We start from the raw sequence: 23,137 nt of genomic DNA on the forward strand, positions 1-23,137 counted from the left end.
TGCCGGTCATGGCATTTTTATATTTTATTGCCCTGCTGATATTTAGCAATTTTAGCCCATTGTGACAAATTTTAATTTTAAGGATTTGTTTGTTATGGCATTTTAACCGTGTTATGGCATTATTAGCTGGTTATGACACATTTACCATATAATAACATATTAAGCCTGTTATGACTTATCGGTTGTGAAATTATTGTTATGGGCTATATCCTGTTATGCAAAATGTACAAAATGATGCATCAATTGACCATTTACACTTGTTTCTTCCTGTATTAAAAGGAGAATATACAAAATTAAATCAGATGGGTTGGCCGCTCTGCTGCAGGTGAAACAAATAGTATGAGTGTATGTACTGTATTTACATTTGGTCTCAAATAAGTCTGATATGTTTTTCAGGCTGATTCACATGATAACATGGGGCCAAAACGAAAATCACCAAGTGTGGGTCGCCACACTGGACCTTCCAAAAAAGTGAAGAAGGTCACTGCCTCCAGCAGCTCTGCCGAAGACGTAATGGTTGCCAAAACTGTTACAGCGCTGATAAACGAACTGGAATCTCGTGTCTTCCTCGCTAGGACTGACACATCAAAAGATGTCACAACCACACCTATGGTCCATATACCCTCAGATGCTTCAAATAGTGACACTGGTACAAGGCAAGACAGTCAAAGCAATAGTGACATTATTGAGAGAGTCTTGCTTGTTCAATGCCCTGAACAGGACGATCATCTACCTGCTAGCAGCGACAAGCCATCCATAACAGCAACTGCTCCTGGTATGTCACCACTTACAGCGGTAGTGCCAGACAAGATAAAACGTAAAATATGGAAAATTGAATTTGTGGAAATGCAAGAACTATTCCAACAAAGTATTAAGTCTGACTATAAGCTATAATGGTTCTTTGTCTATTAAATCACAATCATCGAAAAATAACCTCTCCATTAACACTTGGTTAACTGCATTTACAAAATATACTGATATGTATTTGCAGAAGTATTCTGCTAAGACATCAGCACTTCTAACATATATGAATACCAGCCGTGATCTAGAAAGGGTCTATGGCATGGAATCAACAATTATGATTATGACAATTTAGGGCCCTGCGACAAAGCCAATTATTTTCTTGGGGTCTTACCAACAATTAGTTATGGCTACAAAACACTATGTTAGCAGGGAAGATAAGTAGCAATACTACGCCTAAACCATCGGTCTGTTTCAAATTCCACAAGCCAGCTGGGTGCAAGTTCAAATCATGCCGTTACCCTAACATTTGCAGAACCTTCAAAAAAGGTCATCCCCAGTTCTGTTGTCACGTACTGCAGAGTCAAAACAATCCAAACTCAGTTAAAGCTGACAACAACAAAACTTCTGCATCGAATATTGGTCCCTACACCAATGAAAAATAGTGATTTGCAGCATTATCTTAGTGGATATGATGTCTCAGAAATATGTTTTTGGTTAATGGTTTTCAGCATGGTTTCCGAATTCCTTTTAAATTAGAAAATATGTCTTATCACAATATTGAGCGAAATCACCCATTTGCTCTTGCGAGATGTGAAATTAAGCATGAATAATTCCAGATGAACTTAAGTATGGGCGCATTGAAGGTCCTTTTTCCAAAAAAACTCCTACTACTTAATGTTCTCCTTTAGCCCGTATTCCCAAAAAGAACTACAAGTTCCGTTTGATACATGATTTATCTTTCCCAAAAGGCCATTCCATGAATGATTCAATAGAGAAAAAATTTACTCAGGTAGCTTATGACTCAACTGACACAATGGTTGAAAAGGTTATACAATGTGGCCACCACGCTTTAATGGCTAAGTCTGATATTAAAAATGCATTCCGGTTGCCAAAAAAACTTCTACTACTAAACGTTCTCCTTTAGCCCGTATTCCCCAAAAATAACACAGCAAGTTCCGTTTGATACATGATTTATATTTCCCCAAAGGCCATTCCATCAATGATTCAATAGAGAAAGAATTTACTCAGGTAACTTATGACTCAATTCAGTGGTTTCAACGCAGTGGCTCAAAAGGTAAACCAATCTGGCCGCCACGATTGAATGGCCAAGTCCGATATTGAAAATGCATTCCGGTTGATTCCACTTTAACCGGATGATAGATTACTGTTAAGATTTTCATGTACAATTCAAGGTTAAAATCAGTATTTTCAGGATGCTTGTCTTGCTATGGGCCTTAGCATGTCTTGTCCATTGTTCATCCGTTTTACAAATGCCATACAGTGGAAAATGGAAAGCAAAATTAGTGCAGTCATGAGTCATGTCATAGACGATTTTTTTGTAGGCTCTAGTAAATCTGATATTTGAGATAATTCCTTAGATGCTGTTATTGAGGTTTGTGCACACATTGGAAATTTTCATTTACAAGAGAAAACCACGCGGTCATCTATTAAAATAATAATATACGGAATTGAAGTCGATTCAGATCTTATGATCACTCAACTTCCAAATGACAAAATAAGGATTATACATAGTGAACTAAGTACCGTGAGTCGTAGGAGGCGTATTGATCTCCTCAAAAGATTTCACAAGCCCTCAACATTTTATTCGACTGACTAAGGAGGTCAGAGCTGACCTTGAATTGTGGTTTACTTTCATTAGTTCGTATCAGTTCTTTAAATGGATCATGTATGTTTTATTAATGAGGCTTGGCTAACATCAGACGTGCTCAATTTACACACTGGTGCTGCATCAACTGAAGGTTTTGCCGCTGTTTTCGGTACAGAATGGCTTGCCAAAAATGGCCAGATAGTTTAAAACCATACCATATCAATACCATGGATTTTTTTTCAAATAGTTAATGCTGTACATATTTGCTGTGAAAAGATGAAAAATCACAAGATAATGTTGTATTCTGTAAATTCTGCTACAGTCGAGGTTATCAGCAAACAAACTGCCCGGGATCCATAACTGATGGTGTAGTTTAGGAAGTTAATGCTGCTATGTTTGAAGTTCAATATACTCTTTAAAACTAAGCATATTACTGGAGTTAAAAACATCCCAGCAGATCAGTTTTCACGATCTAAATTTCAGGAGGCATTCAAACTTCTCCACACTTGAAAGCAACACCAATACAGTGCCTAGATTGACTACTCACGGAATAAATTTGCACGCCCAATCTATATTATCTATGGCCTTACGTAAAAGAACTATACGATTATACTTGTCTCATTGGAAGAGTTATTAACAAATTTGTGGAAGAAACTGCCTTAAGTCATGTCCACTTTTGGACTTTTGTCAACTTTAACTTTCAAAGGCTTCAGTGCAAACACTTTTGTATCATTCATTTCTGCTATTGCGTATGTTAACACTTGCTTTGGTTATGAGGATCAGTGATCATTCCTAGTCCAACAATTCTTAAAAGGGTTTGGAGAAATAGAACTTCACAGAACACGCCTTGATAAGCGTTTGCCCATTACATTTTCTCTATTAAACAACAAAGAGATTAAAAGAAAAACCAAACTGGCGGCAAATGAACCTATTCAGCAACCTACTACACCTGCAGCACAGTTAAGTGGCATACAGGTACCATTTCAATGTAATAGTATTGGTACACTGCAGACTATGAACATTCCTGGTCAAAATACGAACTATGTGACACCACCTATTTACCAGTACAGTGTACCATACAGTGGATCATACATAAACCCTGTTTTACCATCTTTACCTCAAAGTTCACAGTCTGATGCCTTTAATTTGATACCGACAAGATTAGACATTATGGACAAGAAACTTGGTCAGTTAAGTGACATCAAGTCCACTGTTAATGAAATAACATCACGTTTGGATAAAATGGATAAGAAAATTAATGATAATGAGACATGCCAAAAATTCATAGGTGAACAATACGATACTGTCAATATGTCTACAATTACAAATAAATCAACTATAGAAACATTGAAGCAGGATGTTGCTTCTTTGAAATCTTCAAACAAAACACTGTCCAAGGCAAATGTGTCGCTAACAGATGATGTTTTATACCTCAAATGTAGGTCAATGAGAGACAATAGGCTATTCTTTGGTAAACCTGAAGGTCAGTCCTGGGAATTGGGTACTCCATCCGGCCGAGCAGTCTCAACTACTGAACATCTCAATGCCACTACCGATCCTGCCAGTAATTGAACAGCGATTCTGAACAATCAACCACCAACTTTTAAAGATGCGTTGTCTGTCTCTGAGAATTGTGAGGCAAAGGTTTTTACATTCTGTAAACATGTGCTGATCGCGCCCACCGAATAGGCATATTTGAACAAGGCAAAACTCGACCGATAGTTGCGAAGTTCAAGGACACTGCGTCCAAACTTTGTTGTAAAAAAGCCCTTAAACAGGTCGATCTGAGAAAATCTAACTATAACGTGTCGGACCTGTACCCTACAGAAGTTAAAGAGCGCAGAAAAGAACGTATACCTGCGATGCTTAAGGTTCGATCGGAGGGTAAACGAGCAGTGCTTGTCCGAGACAAACTGTTCATTGGCAATAGGCTAGACACGCAAGGTTCATCAGCGATTCACTCGGACTAGGGCGGGAGTGAAAAGTCTGATTTATCTATACTTTCATGGAATGTAAAAGGGTTAAAATCTTGTTTGGATGATGAAGACTTTGTTAATTTTGTAAATGGTTTTGATATCATGTTGTATTTTTAGTGAAACTTGGCAAAGAAAACATGATAAATTCACATTAAAAGGCTGTGATATAATTTTGTCACCTAAAAAGGAAAAGTTATTAACAAAATATAAACGAGGGCATGGACGAATGTGTTTATTTTTTTGCACGATATTGGCTTTTTTAAAATAATTGAACAAAATATTAGAAAATACTCCGAAGTTGGTGTTGTTTCAGTAATTGGTGATTTAAATGCGAGATGTTATAAACAAGGATGATAACAACGATTTTATGTGCAATATCCCATACAGGTTTTCAATGAATAATACTATTAATTTTTCCGTGTTAAAACTGCTTGAGATGTGTTTAAGTAGCAATATAAAACATATTTAATGGTCGCTAGGGTGCCGATGCAGGGGAAGGTAATCTCACATTTATGTCAAGAAATGGTAGTAGCCTAATTGAGTATGCTCTATGTTTGTATGAGTTTTTTCCCTTTGTTGATAACTTTATTATACATGATTTTCAATCTTGTGTTACGCATACCCCTTTACAAATGAACTTGCTCACAAGTATGTCTATTACAAAAGAACAAAGTAACAATATGAAAAAATTATATTAACTGGGACAATGAAAAAATAAATGTATTCCGTGAAGTCATAAAATCTGAAATTCAGAATATTGATGTTATTGTTAAAAATGTATTGTCTTTAAATGTTGATGTATATACAGGCGTTGAAAACATTTCTAAACATTTTTATGATAAATCATTTAGCATTTTTGGCCGGACTAGACAGACACGCTCCAACAGTAATAAACAAAAACGCAAGTTCTCTAGTGCGTGGTATAACAAAGATTGTGAATCTGCTAGGCGTGATTTCAGGGTTTCAAATAGGAGATAAAACTAAACAATCATGTAAACAGAGAGCTGATGGTAGCAAATCGGCGCATATTTAATATGGCTAAACGTTGAGCGCGAAATAAAATAAAAATCGATCAGAAAAATAAGTTACATATCTTAGCAAAAAAATCAAGGACGACATTTTTGGAAAAAATAAATAAAATTAAAAATTTAAAACAGAATGGAAATTGTATAAGGAAACAGGTGTTTTTCGACCATTTTAAAACGTTATTTTCCAATGATAATGTTTTCTCGAATTATGAAGTAGATAAAGAACTTTCTTGGGAACATTTTGATGAGAACGTAGTTGAAAAGCTAGATATAGATGTTTCTATTATTGAAGTAACTCATGCAATATATTCGTTAGCCATTAGCGTGGTAAAATGTGGGGTGTTGATTTATTATTATTAGAAATGTTCTTGGACTGCAAAGATATATATTAGCCCCAACATTATGTAAATTGTTTAACCATATGTATCATAACCGATTAAATCCTGTTAGTTGGTCAATGAGCATAATTGTTCCAGTGCCTAAAACGGAAATCCAAATGACGAAAATAACTATTATTAATAATAGAGGAATCACTTTAACCAGTATGTTCTTAAACATATGTTCGGCACTGTAAGATAATTGTCTCAGAAAATGGGCTTAGGGCAACAGTTTGCTAGCCGAGTTTCAGTATGGATTTCGTTCTGGAAAAAGCACAGTAGACTGTACATTTGTCTTAAACTCTATTATTAACAAAATGATAAATAATGAAAACCTGAAGTTATATTATGCATTTATTGATTTTAAGAAGGCGTTTGACTTAGTTTATAGAGATGGTATATGGTATAATTTAATTATGTATGGATGTTCATGTAAAATTGTTAAAATGTTAAAATCAATGTACGAAAATGTTAAATTTTGCGTTAGAGTACAGTGTAGCCTAACAGACTACATTGATAGCTATATGGGTGTAAAGCAGGGTGACGTTTTATCACTATTATTATTTATCTTCTTTATTAATGATATGTATAGTTTTATGCAAGATGATACTCTAAATGTATTTACTATTGATGACTTGCAACTATTCTTATTGCTTTTTGCTGATGACACTGTGCTGTTCTCATATTCTATAAATATGTATTTTGATATTACGTCATTTTATAAAAATAAATGACATTTACACTCAAGTGTTAGTTTTGTGCACAATGAACTCTGGAACCCTGATATTTGCATCAATTATGAAATGAGAACTTGAGGGGTTAAGATAGCAGGCTCGAATTGTATTTAGAGGAGCTAAATGCGTTTGAGACAGCGATCGGCAAGTATTATCATTGTACGTTAACCGTTAGCGAGGGTTTTGATCACATGATCTCGCTTCGCCATTGCTGAAATTCTGCACGGAGGAAAAAGATAAACACTCTCCCCCACCCGCTACTCCTTCTAGTTTCTTACTTTAACTAACGATTTAATATAGTACTGTTATCGTTGCTCAAATTGGAAAGTTATTATATTTTTTATAAATTTCATATGTTCATTTTCGGGCAGGGTGTTGTCCCCCCTTAAGCAAAATAAAATTTTGTTTAGTTGATATTATCATTATTTTGATATTACGTCATTTTATAAAATAAATGACATTTACACTCTAAAGTGTTACGTTTTTGGCACAATACACTCTTAAACCCAGGTATTTACATGAATAATGAAACTATGACTTAAGGGGTTAAGCTAGCAGGCTCAAATACCATATAGCTAACCATGAGGCTACATATCAAACATCCAGGGGAGACGCCCTGTGGTTTCAGTCAAGAAGATTTTCAACGAATTAACAACATCACATAAATACACCAAAGATCATGAAATCATTAAATATTTACAAAGCTTTGACATAATAGGAATAGTTGAAACATGGAGTGATTTTAAAAGTGAATTTGATCATTTGTTGCACAATTTTGTCACTTTGACCATATCAGAACAAATCAAACTAATTGTTTTCGAAATAATGGGGGCGTTAGTGTTTTGGTTAAATCGGGCTTAGTTGAATCGGGTCTTATTTCTCAAAATTTGAGTGATTTTGAGAACTGTGTAGTTCTCTATATAAAATCAAGCATGTTTGATTTAATGAAAGACGTGATTGTCTACATTGTATATGTTTCGCCAGAAAATTCACCTATCTATGACATATAGTAAATGTAAAATGTTCGATAGACTTAAACTAGAAAATATCATGTATTTTATATGGAAGAACATGTGTGTGTTTAAATTTGGATGACATTGTGCGATGTATTATACTTATATATTTAAAATTTGTATCCCTTTAATGAACATGTAAAGTGTCCAATCCCAAGCATTATTTATATACTTGTTCACATACCTTTAGGGGCAAGGAAGGTCAGTTAACATTTAATTGAATAAAACAAATTGACATTTAAAGTAATGAGCTGATGTATTATAAGGTATGGTAACACAAAGGATATATTGTGCTAATTAAAAATCAGATCATTTCATCATAAAATGGCTTAAAACAAACTATAAGGTGAATATTGAAATTTGATTGTGAGTTTTGACTGTGACTTGGTTAATTCTTGAGAGCGAATTTTATGATTTATCGCATGAAAATTGTCTGAATCGCATTAAAATTAATAAATGTGAGATATTCTCACACTATCTCGCAGATTGTGCATTTTGTACTGTTTTGATTTTGTTCTTCTTCGAATAACAGTATCGGCATCACTCGTTGTTTATTGAATTAACCAATCTTATAGTGCCTGTGCCTTATCAAATATTTTCATCGTTATCGTCTGCTGCCAAGATTTTTTTAATTATCCAGGTTTCAAACTGCATTTAACAAGTGCCTGCAGTTTCAAGAGCTTTCTAATAGCCTAAATGAGTACCATCTTTACAAATAACTTTCACCCTGCGAGGTATTTACATTTGGATGAAACCTTAAGATTCGCATCTTTAATGTGCATGAAATGTAAACTGGCACAAATGATATTAAGTACAATGTGTAGATAAAGTAATACTGAAAACATCAGTTTCTTTCAATAAAAGACGAAAAGAAGAAAACGATTTTTTTTCTAAACATATGTGGTTATTTACTTAATTTCATAAGGAAATTAATGTATGTTTTGTTTACCTAACACCTGACACAGAGACCAATGAAATCCGACTCCGAGCTGAATTTGAGTTTCAAAATAAATGCTTTCTTTCCAAATTGTTACAAAGTTTTGATGTTATCAAGTAATAAATTATGTTACCGTTTTAATATATATCTACCTGAACCGAAAACGCATTACATAATGATTAATAATGATCTAATTTAATGTTAACTTGCATTTATTGATACAGGTTTCCTTTTTCAATTCTTTGTTTTATATGGTTGCCAAGTATAATTTATATATTATAAACTACTGCCTTTAAGCAATTATCGGATTGCCCTTACCATTAAGGCATCACCTGATAAAGTAGGGGTAATCACTGTTGGGTTTGAGTTAATTTGTCAACTGCGCATCCAAACCCACAATCTGAAAGCGCAAGCCAGGTAAATTAGTTTAAAATGCGGTCCAGGCTCTTTTAAATGATGTTAAGCCATGTATTAGAAAAGCTAAACATCATGAAAAATCCTTGATGGCAATTTACAATGACTATCGCCAGGTTCAATATTCATTTCGTTTGTACGTGTAACATGGAAACTCACTCAGACGGACAAAACGCCTTACAATTTTTAACAGAATGAATCCAAGTCTAGCAGTCAAGACCTTTTAACCAGTGGCGATAGCTTATCACAATGTATGTGTACAATGTATGAAGTAAATATGAATATGATACACTGAAAATATTTCCGAAGTCTTTTCAAGGCGCCAGTGAGCAAAAGAACTTCAGCGAACACATTATATATTACCTTTTGAGACGTGTTTGCTGAAGAGAACGCCGCATACAAACCCAAACAGAATTCGTGACATTTTTATATCACGTTGTTATTTCACTTGTATGCATTTTATAGACAAAATAACTATGTTATCGGGTAAATGATCAGATGTAAAATGTAGTTCACAAACATATTTTTAAAACAAAAACACGCTTAATAGATTATAAACATTCCTCAATGAGGTCATCTTTGTGCTTGAAATCTAATCATGTGATAACACGATTTTCAGAAAATACCCATATGACCTAGATTTGATCTAACAAATGTAAAGTTTATTTTGCTGTTTCTTTTCTATTTTGAATGATAAGAAATTAAACAGATAACAAATTTGGAATATATTTATTGTTTTTATTATTTTATATTTGTTTTCAACCTAACTGCAATTGGTTTCAACTTACTAAACAATGTGAAGTCGATGATAAAATTAGAATCAGTCGTCGTCATCACGGTAATGTGAGTCATTTAATGAGATCATCGTAGTCAGTTGATTCTGGTTGACTTTGTAATAAGGGTTACGCCGTAACTTTAATGTAAAGTAAACAGCACAATTGTTTATCTACATCGAAGTTATCGAAGCCAGAACTCAGCGCCAGTTAACTGCCATCATTTTCATGATCTAGGTGCTATACACAAAGTCATACATTGGCTTCATTTAGAAAACAAACTTTATGAATAATTATGCGCATATTTGAAATTTCTAATCTCAATCCGTATGCAAATATGAAATTACTTCATTTGACCCATATTCGATCGGGATCAAACGATTTCGTATTGCATGTAATGTTCGTGTCAAATTATCCAAGCTACCAACGGTAAGATTAGATAAATTCTTGTGATGATGGTAATCATTCCATGGACGACCTTATTGATACATAACTTCAATTGAACACGTATTAAATTCACATTCATCAGTTTCAGAATGCCAGGTTAGGAGAACTATTTCTCACGTTCTTGTACATTGTTAGTCACATCTATTCAAATTCGCATTCGAAACTCCTCGGCCATGTTCAAATTTGCTAACGGACATACAATCAAAATACAGAGTAGGCAAACATTACATCAGTGAACCCCTTTATGCGGCCTGAAGTTGCAGATCACGTGTGCATCACTACGAAATATGGCACAAGTGCTCTAGTCAAAAACGCTTAGACAAAGAGACCTCGAACTAGGTGGAGATCCCTCAAACATTACCAGTACGTAACTATTGTTAGGTCAGTTGGTCAAAGGTCAAGATCGTGCTAACCTTAAGCTAAAAATCCGATTTTGTTCAATCACTGAAGAATGCTTATATCCACGTACCTCAAACTTGGCATTCTGATTTAATGCATCTGCTTCCTTTTAGTCATGTTTCAAAAACATTCGCAACGCCATTCATGGTTGGCATCAAAATTTGTCTTGTTATATTCATATATTGCGCCTGACAGTCCGTAAGGGTGTTAAATAACACTATACAGATCTATGACGGGTATTTTTCCTTTCCACTGGAAAACATGCGCCAAATGTCAATATGTATGGTCAAACTGGTTGGATACCGCTAATAGTTGACAGATAAAAAAGTGTCTGTTATAATTGATATAGATAGTTGAATATTCTTTAAAACAGAATTAAATGAACGTTTTAAACTGATCATTTGACAGGATAGTCAGAAAAAAGTTAAATATAATTCCATATGCAGAGAAAAAACTATTGTGTTAAGAATTTGAAACGAAGAAACAGAAGGTTTTATTGTTCAGACAAATCTGACAAGATCCGTAGCAAAAAAGAAACAACATCAATTCAAGTATAATGATTTACTGGTAAAGCTATATTCTATCTGGGATAATAATTTTATAAAATATCTTCAAAAAACAATATGAGACTTACGTTAATGAATTTGCAAGCTTGTTTTGACAAAATAACTACTTACAATATTAACAGCAGATCATTATCATTTGGGGTTTTATAAAATAATAAGGGACAAATTTCGTGTCATACGGGAGGGACAACATGTATTCGTTTCAATCAATAAGGGAAAAAGATCGTCATCCTGTTACTTAATGGCGTCTTATTTCAAAAGTCTTGGAAAGAAAAACGACAAGATGTTTTAATTCAACTGAACTTTCACCAATAATCAATTGCATAAATTTTAAGAAGCTTTGATTACGCCAAAATACATTGTTTATATTTTTCTGGATATTTTTGTAACTAGCGCATTTCCAAAACAAAATGATATTCATCTTCCAATTACCCGCATGTAATACATTTGCGTTCGTGTTATGGTATATATTCATGATTATTCCACATTCAATTTTCCACAGCTAACCTTTGTGATGACAAGCCTATTCCATATTGAGCATTTCTGTATTTCGGTATGTTTACTTTGTTGAGGTACTCGCTTAACATAAAATTGAAAAAAAATGTTCTGTAAATATTGACTTCATTCATGTATAGTTGTTTTTAAAATTTGAATAAAATGAGTAAAAATAAATTAAGTATTCCATTCTCCTTGATTCAACGAAGCTTTGTAAAAACCCTAACTGCGAAAGTGACACTCACTTTCGAAGCCCAGTGTTGTTTTGTTAGGACTTGCATTAATTGTATATTTTGACATATTATACGCGTAAATAATGTAGTTTTATCTCCATTAATCCTCGCTTTTGCAACCTCAGACCAAGTATTGAATCCAAATTCTTCACTGTAATAAATGAGAATTTTATCAAAATGATAAAGAATTTGTTTGGTGAAATATCGGTGAACTTTTTATTTCAACAATAGCCTTTAATATTTGATCTCCTAGCATGAAATCAGCTTCTTTGAATGAACCCTTCTGTGCTGAATAAAATAAAAGGGTATTTAATTTTACTTAAACAAATATTTATTCATTCTTATATTTGAAATACAAATTGTATGGCAGTCTACCGCCTTTTTGAAAAAAAAAATCCTATTTATAGTGTTTGTTTTAATATTTACCGTCAGCTTTCATATATCACAATCAGCTAAAAACAAGAAATGCTGTAGAAAAAGAATAACGCGATATTCTTGAATGACCTGTATATGAAAGCATTTAGCGATTATGTTCAAAGTGGATGTCAAAGTGATACTGATATGCAAGATATGTAGAAAATAATGTTTCTGTTTGCTCACCAAGAGCCCTATTCAATAAGATTGCTTGGAAAAAATGCTATGAAAAACTGGAAAGCAAAAATAACGTTCAAAACAGTTCTTTACAGTTCCAAAAATAGGTAAATGTATCACACCTACTAAATTATGTTTTTAGTTTTCAAGAATATATTAACTTGTTCGTAAAATGTAACAATTAAATATAAAGTTTCTATCCATTGTTTAGTCTTAAATGTATTAACTGCACTCGTCCGTTATATTTGTAAAAAAATGCATGTTTATCGTCCACAAAACAACATTCCTTAGTGCAATTTAAATAACAAGAATATACAACGTTATCTAAGCGTGTCAGGCTGATATGTACACATGCTATTTTAGAAACGAACTGTATCAATATTTTTATTGAAGTCAAAATCTAATTTGGAAAAACGAAAGTAATTGTATTAATTTTATTTCAAGAATGGTGTTTGCCACACATAAAATCAATGCTTTATGACGGCATTTGGTCGGACCGTTTTGATCTACATAACCTATATAACTACATCGTTTAACCTGAATGATGGTTGGTACATTACGAGAAAATATTCCAACATTTTTTGTGTTATGAATACACATGGTTATGACATCTATTTGTTTTATTTTATGTACAGTGGCTACTTTTCTTTGAAAGACCCTTGTATAATGTAAGACTTTAAAAATGTACCTATCATCAATAATGAAAAACTATAATTACGGTTTCTTGAACTAACAGGCAAATGGTATGATACCCACCTAACAAGTACAATTTGATGCATTTCAACACCGTTTCTCCACCGCTAGTCCTAAATGTGTAGTTTCCTTGCTGTCCGTCCCCAAAACTGTCGAGCTTGATGTGGAACTTTCCAGTGGCGATGTCGCCAGTAGAGGCAAGGGTGCTGTTCAGGTACTCGGCACTGTAGCATGTTTTACTGCCGCAAAATGCTTGAAAGATTGGACTGCCATTAGGTTTTTCTAGTCGAACATATGAATCAGGTATTGAAAAGTCAAAATCGAACCTTATCACGGGTTGTTTGGCTGGTAATGAAACAAGTCTCTCGCATTCTTGACAATTAACTGTAAAATAAAATATGTATAAGTTAAAATAGCCGTTTGCGTTTTTGCTGCAAACATTATAAATATGTAACGCCAGTGCAACGCATATCTTTTTTTATTCTTTTTTATACACAAACGTTCGATATTTGGATCAAGTGTTGTAACTATTAAAATCGGCCGTAAAATCTTAATTGATATAGTACGCTCACTAGTCTGTGGATCGTAACGATATCTCCATCGGACGCTATTTTAAAACTATTTGAAATTTCTTACTTAACATTTGCATTAATTTTAAATTTATCAATAATTGTTGGCATTGTAAATAGGTTGTAAGATTTAAAGGGTACATACGGTTCTCAATCAAAATACAAACATTTCTGATTTTTTTAAACATTTGAAAGTAAGAGGTTAGGACATGAAATTTATAATAAAATTATTAAAATAGAATTAGAAAAGTAAAAATAAACCTAGCTCCTGAATATGACCAACAGGTCCTTGATTCTACATTCAAGCACCTTATCAACTGCTTGTCGCAGCATTTGAAAGTTATCAACATTAAAAAGTGCATACATTATTGAACACTTTAGACATTTGTGTCAAAACGTATTGCTTCCAGGAAGTAAGGTATTGCGAAAGGTTCCAAACTACGACAAGAAGCCTAATTAAACATGTTATGTATTAATTATACTATATAATAAACACACACCTTGGCCAAACTAGAGAATGTAACATATGTTTTGGGGTTCCATGCACGTTTACAATATCGGACATCAGTCTCCGTAACATTTCTTGAACAAACTCAAACGGATCTTCTACGGCAATGACCTGAAAGGGATTCCTTCTGTTTTTGCCGGAATGATTGCATTTTTTTTGGGAGCACCACTAAATCATAAAAATGGGATACAGACAAGATTGTCATTAATTGCTCATATTAAGTGCGGCAAGCAATTTGCACATGTTTTGGGCCGGGTTTGACCTATATAATCCAATTAAAATCAATATTGAAACACCAGATACATTTATTGATCGGCACATCCGAATTAAAATGGATAGTTTTGTAGATACATTAAGAATAGTTATACATTTGACAGGAACGTACGTTTCATTACTGTGCAATACAGCATGACTCAATCTAGTTTTTGTCATTTAAACAGTTATTGCACCTGGAAAATTCACGAAGTATCACTGAAACTAAATATTTATGGCATATAATTTAAAAACATTTATCCGTAATTCACGCTACAATAAATACTTGATGAAAACTATATATGAAAACACATGAAGATTAAGAAAAGGTTACTATGAACTAATCGTTTTCTTGTTTCAGACTTCAGCTAGTAGAAACATTTGGAAAACAAAACAAAATAATTTCAATCCCCCTGACACTTGAAATGGTAGTCTCTAGACATTCTTTTGAGAAACCGAGGACAATGTGGCAAATCCGATACAAACAAGGGGGTCAAAGCTATCTGGAGTTGTGGTATACATTCAAAAAGTGTGCTCTTAAAGCAGTATGCAGTCAGCCAAACTCTAGCATACAGTTGGCTACAAAAATGCATGTCAACTGTCTGTCAGGTCTTGAGAGTGAGGTTATGCACACAAACTGGTTTAAACCCCCAGTAAATTTACTTTTTACTGACCGTTCCAAGGCGGTACCTAACAATCCTTGATAAACATACCTAGTTTTATATATATAGTATGTATGCGCTGTGCTGTTTGTGGAGTTTTGTGCTGCTCTTCCGTGTTTCTTGTTTGTGATTTTTTGTTTTTATGTTCTATGTCTTTAGCGTTTGCCAAGTGCCTTTAAACCGGGTGTATGTTTAAACTTTTTGCTACTGAGCTTTTTTCTGTAGCTTTTTGCATAACTATTGAACTTGGATAATCATAAGCGTGAGTAGCTGTCAAGACAATTGGCTCCCAACATCAGCACCCATAAGTATTTCTGTCAGTTTTTAAACACACATTTTATACCTCCGTCATTTTTACCACAATATGTTAAATGCAGAGCTGCAACAATTCACTTTGTGTTCGATTCGATTACGATGTCAAACATGTCTATTCGATTATTTCCGATTTGATTAATGCTTGACTAAATGCTGCTATTTAAGTTGTATATTTAAAGGTTGTAAAATTATTGCAATTTTGATAAACTATGAATGAATGAATGAATCAAAAACAAATTTTAGTTAGCGAACTTTTCTGTTTACAAAGTTTAATTACAAAAATGAAACATCACACACTTTTAACAAAAGTTATAAAGTATACATTACGTTACCTCTGTTGAATTATTTTTAAATGAATAACAAAACATGATATGGTTTTGTTATTCATTTTATTGTATTAATGTGTGGTGTTTTTCCCGTACATGTCGAATTTGACGGACTTTGATTTTTAACATCACGATGGAGCGTTTCTTTTTTAAATGAGATTAGTCGAGCTGCTGGACTTTGGAAAACTATCGTTATCAAAATAAATTTTACATGTCGTTTTTTTGTATCAATCCCTCGCGGAACCTGAAATATGCCCAAACTCTTGATTTTTGTTTCTTTGAAGCATTTTTTTTAATTTTTAAACTTCAATAATTGTATATAAAGTCGTCAATTCGAAGTTAGGTGAAAAGGGGTTTTATCCTCTTTTATTGAAATGCAACATTCAAAAGCCCAATACATACGTATTATTCTGTATATAACCTGAGTAGAAAAGAAGGAATAATAGCATTTTTACAATAAGTCGTATCTAAAATGAGAAAAGTATTAATGAAAACCCTTATGTTTTACTAAAGTTATATGGATTCAGTATAGTTTGCAACATTCACCTAAGGTCTAGAAAAAGACAGTTCATGCTGTATTAAAACCTTTAATCAATGGTAATTATGTACACTGTTGTACCTCACATTATAGGTAAATCTTTCCTATTTTACATGACCAAACAGAATCGAGCTGCCACTGAAATGGATGATGACGATGTTGATGATCTTAATGGTAGGATACATCATAACTTTTCAAAATTATCAGCCTTACAAGATCTAATTAAAAAAATAGTTTTCTTAAATGAATATTTGAATATTGTGCAGTTAAGTTATTTTGAAACTTCATAAGTTGAATTGACTTTGGTCGGCCTGGACTACCAGTCTGAAAGTTCCGGGTTTGGCCCGCTAGAGTTTCTGAAGTGACTTGATCAAAGAAACTGTCTAAGGTCATACCTCTGCTATTACTGATATTGATTGGAAAGCTGTCTGTGACTTCTAGTTAAACAGAGGAATGCACAGGAATAAATTCTCAAAAGAAATTCTGCTTAACAGGCTTTAGTAGCTTGTTTCAATGTTTATAAATACAGACTTAAATTTTGATTTTATAAATGAAACCGGGTAAATGGATTTCGACCCACAATTATGTGATTTTTTATGCTTGGTGAAACCATATTTTTTATACCAATTGAATGGGTTTGTGTTGAAAAACGTATTTTAAGGTTGTTTTTTTTAAATTGCAAAAATGTCATTTTACGTCCTATTTCAGTTGAAGTAATGGACAAGTTTACAAATTATTGTAATTAATTTTGCGATGGACTTACGATCATTTTATTTCCATAGATTTACTCCAAATACCCTTCAAATGTTCATATTTTAAAGGATTCACCAAGCATCCAATTTTAACATTATCATCAGTTCAGTGAACCAACTCATTTAAGGGTTGGATTACTCAAACCAATATTTTAGTGTATACTAACAACTGACATTTCTCTAGAGAAATATAAATACAAAAATGATAACATCTAATTGTCAGAGAGTGACAAATGGTTTTATATGCATGCCAATATTCATTGTGACATTTCCAAAGTTAAATGTTTGATAAATGCAGTACTTAGTACTTATCATGGAGATAAGTTTTTTTTTTCAAATGTGTTTCAATTGTTAAATGCGTTTAAATCTATAGCACCTGATTAGGACGATGACAGTTACTAGGATGCTGATTACATAGCTGAGTCAGATATGGATTCCGAGGATGAAATTGTTTGGCATAAACCACCCACCCAACCCACCACCAGGAAAAGACCAAAATTGACCAAGCAAGAAGAAGCTGTTCTTTATAGTGAATTAAAAATGGTATCATTCCGAATAACAATGATGATAACAACATAACAGACAAGTGCAAATGTTTTCGGCAAAGAAGCATACATCAAATTAAAAGGAAAGTCCAACATTTTATTAGGATAAAGAAAAATTAGGAAAAGAATGAGTAATGAATGACCTATGGGAGTTGAGATGCACAATATTTGAAAAATCCTGCCTTACTCAGTTCGTCTTCATTATGTAGTTAGTTGTACATGAAACTCATGATAACAGTGAAACACTGTGAAGAACGACTAGACTCATGGTTACAAAACATAGATTGGCCACAGTCAGTATTATGTGAAGTTATAATAGTGACTCTACAGAAACAATTTGCAGGCAATAACTGCAATGAGTTTTGTTCTGTGATTGGTATGACTATTGGTTATGATTATGATATGACCAATAAGTTTTGGTGTTGCTGGTTAAAGGTAATGGTGTTCTTAAATTAAGCAATGCTTACTAATTTATAATTAAACAAGAGTTGGGTTACTGATCACTTATCTTGATGTAGACTGGCCAATACGTGATTTCTTGGTCAAAGGTCTAGATTACACTTCAATTTGAAATAAGAAATTGTCAGCAGATGCAATGCTGTTTGGTGCATCGGTTTCAATTTAACACCCCCCCCCCCCCCTTCAAGAAATAGTGTTCCATTACTATGCCAAGTGGACGTAAGTCACAGCTCTTGTTCCTAAAGGCAACACCTTAATTGGCCTTAAAAATAGTTGTTTTAGTAAGTTCTTTGGTGTCGTTATAATTTCATACCAAAAATGACTGTGTTGGTCATTCTCATGCTGCTTAGGTGTTAAAAAAGCCTAACTTTGTCATAGAATGTAATAACGTAACAAGTATGAGTTTTGTATGTTTACTAAATCGGTAGCTTTCTTTCATGCATACAATATTGTTATGCATTCACTGGTGTTTTCAAAAAGGTTAAACAGTAACATCTAACGTATCAGCAATGGCTGTTAACCAGGTTTTCAAAGAAGTTTTCGTCGGGCTGGCGTTAAACTGGTGGTTTGAGTTATGATACTTTCAATAAATTTGTATGTAGCAAGTTTATGCGTAGACGTGCCTTGGGATTGCATTTGGGTTATCAGGTCAATGTCAATGATACTAATAGAAAAAGGGTTTCCGCGCAATAACTTAAAATTAGGATAAAAAGAGTGATTGTTTGTAAGCAAGCTTACGTGGATTTGGGATTGCATTCGGGTTGTGAGGGTCAGGGTCACTGTTACTAAAATTAGAAAATGATCGTTTGCACGTTGCTGTTTGTTGGTGTTGGGTCAAGGTAAGTTCACTGCTACTATTGTTTAGTATAACAGGTGCGTAGGAACGATTTAAGGGTGGAGCTATGGATAGGGAGGGTTCGATGAGAGGACCTTGCAAAAAGCAGTTCCGGTAAGCTCAAATTACAGCATTTTATAGGCGTCAATGATCAGACATGTTATTTTTTTTTACTATAAGTTGTTTTTTTCGTATAAAATTAAGGTAAAAATACATCGTCTTCAAGTGAGGGATATATTTCGAGGGTCTTCAGAATCGTGTTATAAATGTACAGATGAGACAACAAAGTACATTTATTTTAAGTCATCACACAAAAAGCCATTACTTAAACTAATCACTAGATTGGTTCATGAAATAAACAAAGCCATCATAACATTTGTAACCAAAACATGGGCAGCATTAACGATGTAACGATTCTATAGGTAACCAGATATACAATTACGAGTATAGCGCAAATGCAGCTTTTTTTACATCTTCATTCATCATTTTGCATTTTACCTTGTCATAGTGTAATTTAAGTTGATTTGCGAACCATTTTGCGATAATCGCTTTTTGTGGCCTGGCGTTCTTTTAAGAAAATAAATTATTCTGGTTGATTTGTTACATTTATTTCAAGCTTTTAACATGTATCTTGGCATGTCTACGAACGTGTACGTCGTTTTAAAATGAAGAAAATTACGCATCGCCTAACAACGTCGCTCATTTGAAGCGAAAATGTCAAACGTGGCGCAGGCCACTCTAAAAGAAAATGATGAGAAATTAATAAGAGAAATTACTTTATGCGTAACAGAAATATAACCATTATCATAAACCGAAATAACAACATCAGATAAATGATTCGAAGTCATGGATCATGCGTAAGACTCAGTAAATGCGAATTCATTTATTTTGATGTTTCTGCGGGTTTTTTTGTGAGTCTAAGTCCGTCCGAAACATGCTTAGCGTCAAGATTGGCCAGATATTGGAAGTAAATGATTAAGACCTCGCTGTTCAAAACATTTGCGTTATAAGAAAGAAACTCAGAGCTCCGACATGATTGAGACCGGAAGGAAAAGCCCACGCCCATATAAATTAGTGGATAAAATACCAAAAAAATCCATATATCAACATAAATATTAACAACTCTTAAGTTACAAAAAAACAGTTGGGAACATTAGTGACACTTTAAGCGTAAATGATAGACGTTTAGCCAACAAATTGATGTTAAAAAGACTCATGGACGGCTTGTAATCTTCAGAAAGCCTTGTAAGAGTTTGTTCTTCTTAAAAAGCGATTTACTAGTAGTTTGTTTTTGTTCTAAGAAAAAAAGCTAGTATAAGAAATTATGTCCAGAGTTGTGCCATCTGAATAGTCGGTACTTAGATTCGAACCCACAGTCCTCAAACCGTGAGATATTATTTGTTAAACGTGTCCGTACGCGCGCGTATTTGTATTACGATGCCACCGGCCACTGGACTATCCGTGGACCTCAGTCACAATATTTTAGGTTGCTGAGCATAGAGCAGGATGGCAGTAAGTAACATTTGTCAAGGCTACTCTGGTAACATGCCCCAGGGTAAATATTTGTTTCAAGTACATATAGACATATTGATGAAGCTTATATTATTATTACTACGTATGCTATCAATAACCAGTCTTGTTTACTTAGCGATATAATGGTGCAGTTTCAGAAAAGTAATAAAGAAATGTGTGTCTTTCAGAAAAGATAAATGTCTATCAGAAAAAAAACTTAAACTGCACGAATGCATGTTTGTTTAATTCTAAAATAAGAATAAGCGCCACTTCTTAAATAAATATATGCATCTTACCTTTTTATGAAGTGCTTATTAGTTTTGTTGTGTGCCAGCGTAAGTACTTCTTCACATACAGTTATTATTGCATGCGCCAATCTGTTCTTACGATGTGCAACGAAGTGTACTAGAAATGCTAAGATCTCAACATATGCAGAAGTCAAATTCGGAAGAAAAGCAGCTGGCACAAAAGTTCGAACATTATTGAAAAGAAGTTGTAGCCAACATGCAGTTAAAGTGTAATTAAACGATTCCACATACTTCGATTTCAAAATATGGCCGTTTAATAAAGAAAATCAAATAAAATTTAAATGCTACCCACTTGTGTAGAAGTAAACAGATGGCACAGCTGCACCACGAAAGTAGCAAAAACTCATTTTATTTGCAACACAAATAAGTGGTGGTGCTGGTATTCAGGAGCCGTGAATAAATGAAGTTGTATTTATAGCATTTCTGTTATATTATTTGTCAATCATTTACTCAAATACTGCCAAACTAAAATACATCCAGCGATATACCCCTGTTTATATTTACAAAGTTATCCCAAGGGTAAACTATCAAGACTAGTTTATCACATCACCAGTAAATACGATATACGCTTCCGTACCAACCAGCTTTACCAATAAATAGAGAAACGGAAAGTTCAGACTTATGCTCTTCCAACATCACTCCAAATAACCATAGCTTTGAAGATTTTTTTGCGGAAGGAAGTTTTAAGTCTTTGATGGCGGCAATTCATTGAATTTGACGAACTTCGGTTACCAGGAGCATTAACACTGTAGCACGTTTACTCGCATAGCGCGTCTAATTTATAAACAAACCTCGATTTTTACGAGCTTTTCCAATTTAATCGGTGCTGAGTAAGATGATAAACTGGTAGCAATGAACATGACGAGGCCTATCAGTCAAACTAGCGGGTCGATACCCGACTGACCAATCAGCGCCGAGATAAGGCGGGGCTTATCAGTTGCCGTTGCTATCCGCCATGACTTGCTACAATACGCACATATCAACAATAGTGTAAATACGCTGTTTTTTATATATATTTAACACAAATTCTGTTTCTTATAACTGAGAGATAGTAGACAGTTAAGGAAATACTGACATTTTCCCCAAATGCTGCTCAAAGTATGCATTGTTTGCATTTGTTTGATATCAAGATAATTTTAGTAGATACTTTTTCAAATGTCTTAATGTAACCATACATAATATACGAATATTTTCTTGGTAAATGACGCAACTGAAAATAAAAACCTGTGCATTTATAATGACTATGGTCATTTCTTACTTCTATTTTGCTTGAAAGAACAGGTTTGCATTTCATTTCATACCGATAATATTCATTGAGAGAAACATTAAGGCAGTTGCATCAATAATAATAATTCATTGCACTTGTATATAATATGTTACTCTAAATGGAGAACGGAAAAAAAAGCAAAATCCATTGAATTTTGTCAATGGATCTTAACATACGTCGTTTTTTGATGTTCGGAAAGGAAATTAATTCAAGTTTTGTTTCCGAAAATTTGAGTTTTAAAATGGAGACTGTTATTCTACTGTATCTAAATTCCGATGTTATTAAAAAAAAGTTATTTTAAAGTTTAGACATTATTTATACGCGAATGATTGGATACAATTAATAATACTGCACAAATTTAATGTTATACTTGCTTTTATTGCTGTGTTTTACCATGCTCCATGCATTTTTTATCTGATAGTCAAGTATTACTTTTGTTCTATTATCGTCGGCTTCTGCGTATATGTCGAAGGACCCTTACTAAGAGGTCAAGTGACACTGTATGCGTAGCCATATCGCTATCGGCCTGGTGTCAATAAAGACGACGTCAATTGATGGGACATATGTACGTTACCTTGAATTGTTATCACTCTTAAATACACATGTTACATTATACAGAAACAATTCACTATAGAAATTCGTTTCCGCAATAATTATTTTCTCATTAACCCGTGTGATTATCTAGGAACGTCAGGGCGATTATTGCATAATTGCCCGTAGAAGACGAGCACAAGCACATAGACGTCATTTTCACGAAAATAAAAATGGACGACAAACACCTAAACATGAATGCAATAGGAAAATAATTTACACAAGCAAAAAATTAAAGGAATTTAAACGGAGCTATCGGTGCAAGGAAAGTGAAACTAGTTTTACCATTTATGACACCTGAGATAAGGTTTGCTATTTTAATTTCAATTCACTACTTATTTTTACAGTTAATGTCATAAAAAAATTTGTTATGTCTCATATTTTAAAACATCAGGGTTTATGATAATCAAATCATTATTATACTTAATTATTCCACAAACTTTTAAAATA

General features: G+C 33.6%; 1 protein-coding gene across 1 annotated transcript in view; it reads right to left on the bottom strand.

Annotated features, from left to right (window-relative positions):
- Positions 1-23,137, bottom strand: part of LOC128233699 (hemicentin-1-like) — a 142,008-nt gene that overhangs the window by 91,262 nt on the left and 27,609 nt on the right. Inside the window, exon 2 of the mRNA XM_052947503.1 lies at positions 13,312-13,632. Within this exon, the coding sequence (XP_052803463.1) occupies positions 13,312-13,632 (321 nt within the window). The remainder of the gene's footprint in view (positions 1-13,311; positions 13,633-23,137) is intronic.

Source organism: Mya arenaria, chromosome 5, assembly GCF_026914265.1.
Source record: "Mya arenaria isolate MELC-2E11 chromosome 5, ASM2691426v1".
In the NCBI taxonomy this organism is placed as follows: domain Eukaryota; kingdom Metazoa; phylum Mollusca; class Bivalvia; order Myida; family Myidae; genus Mya; species Mya arenaria.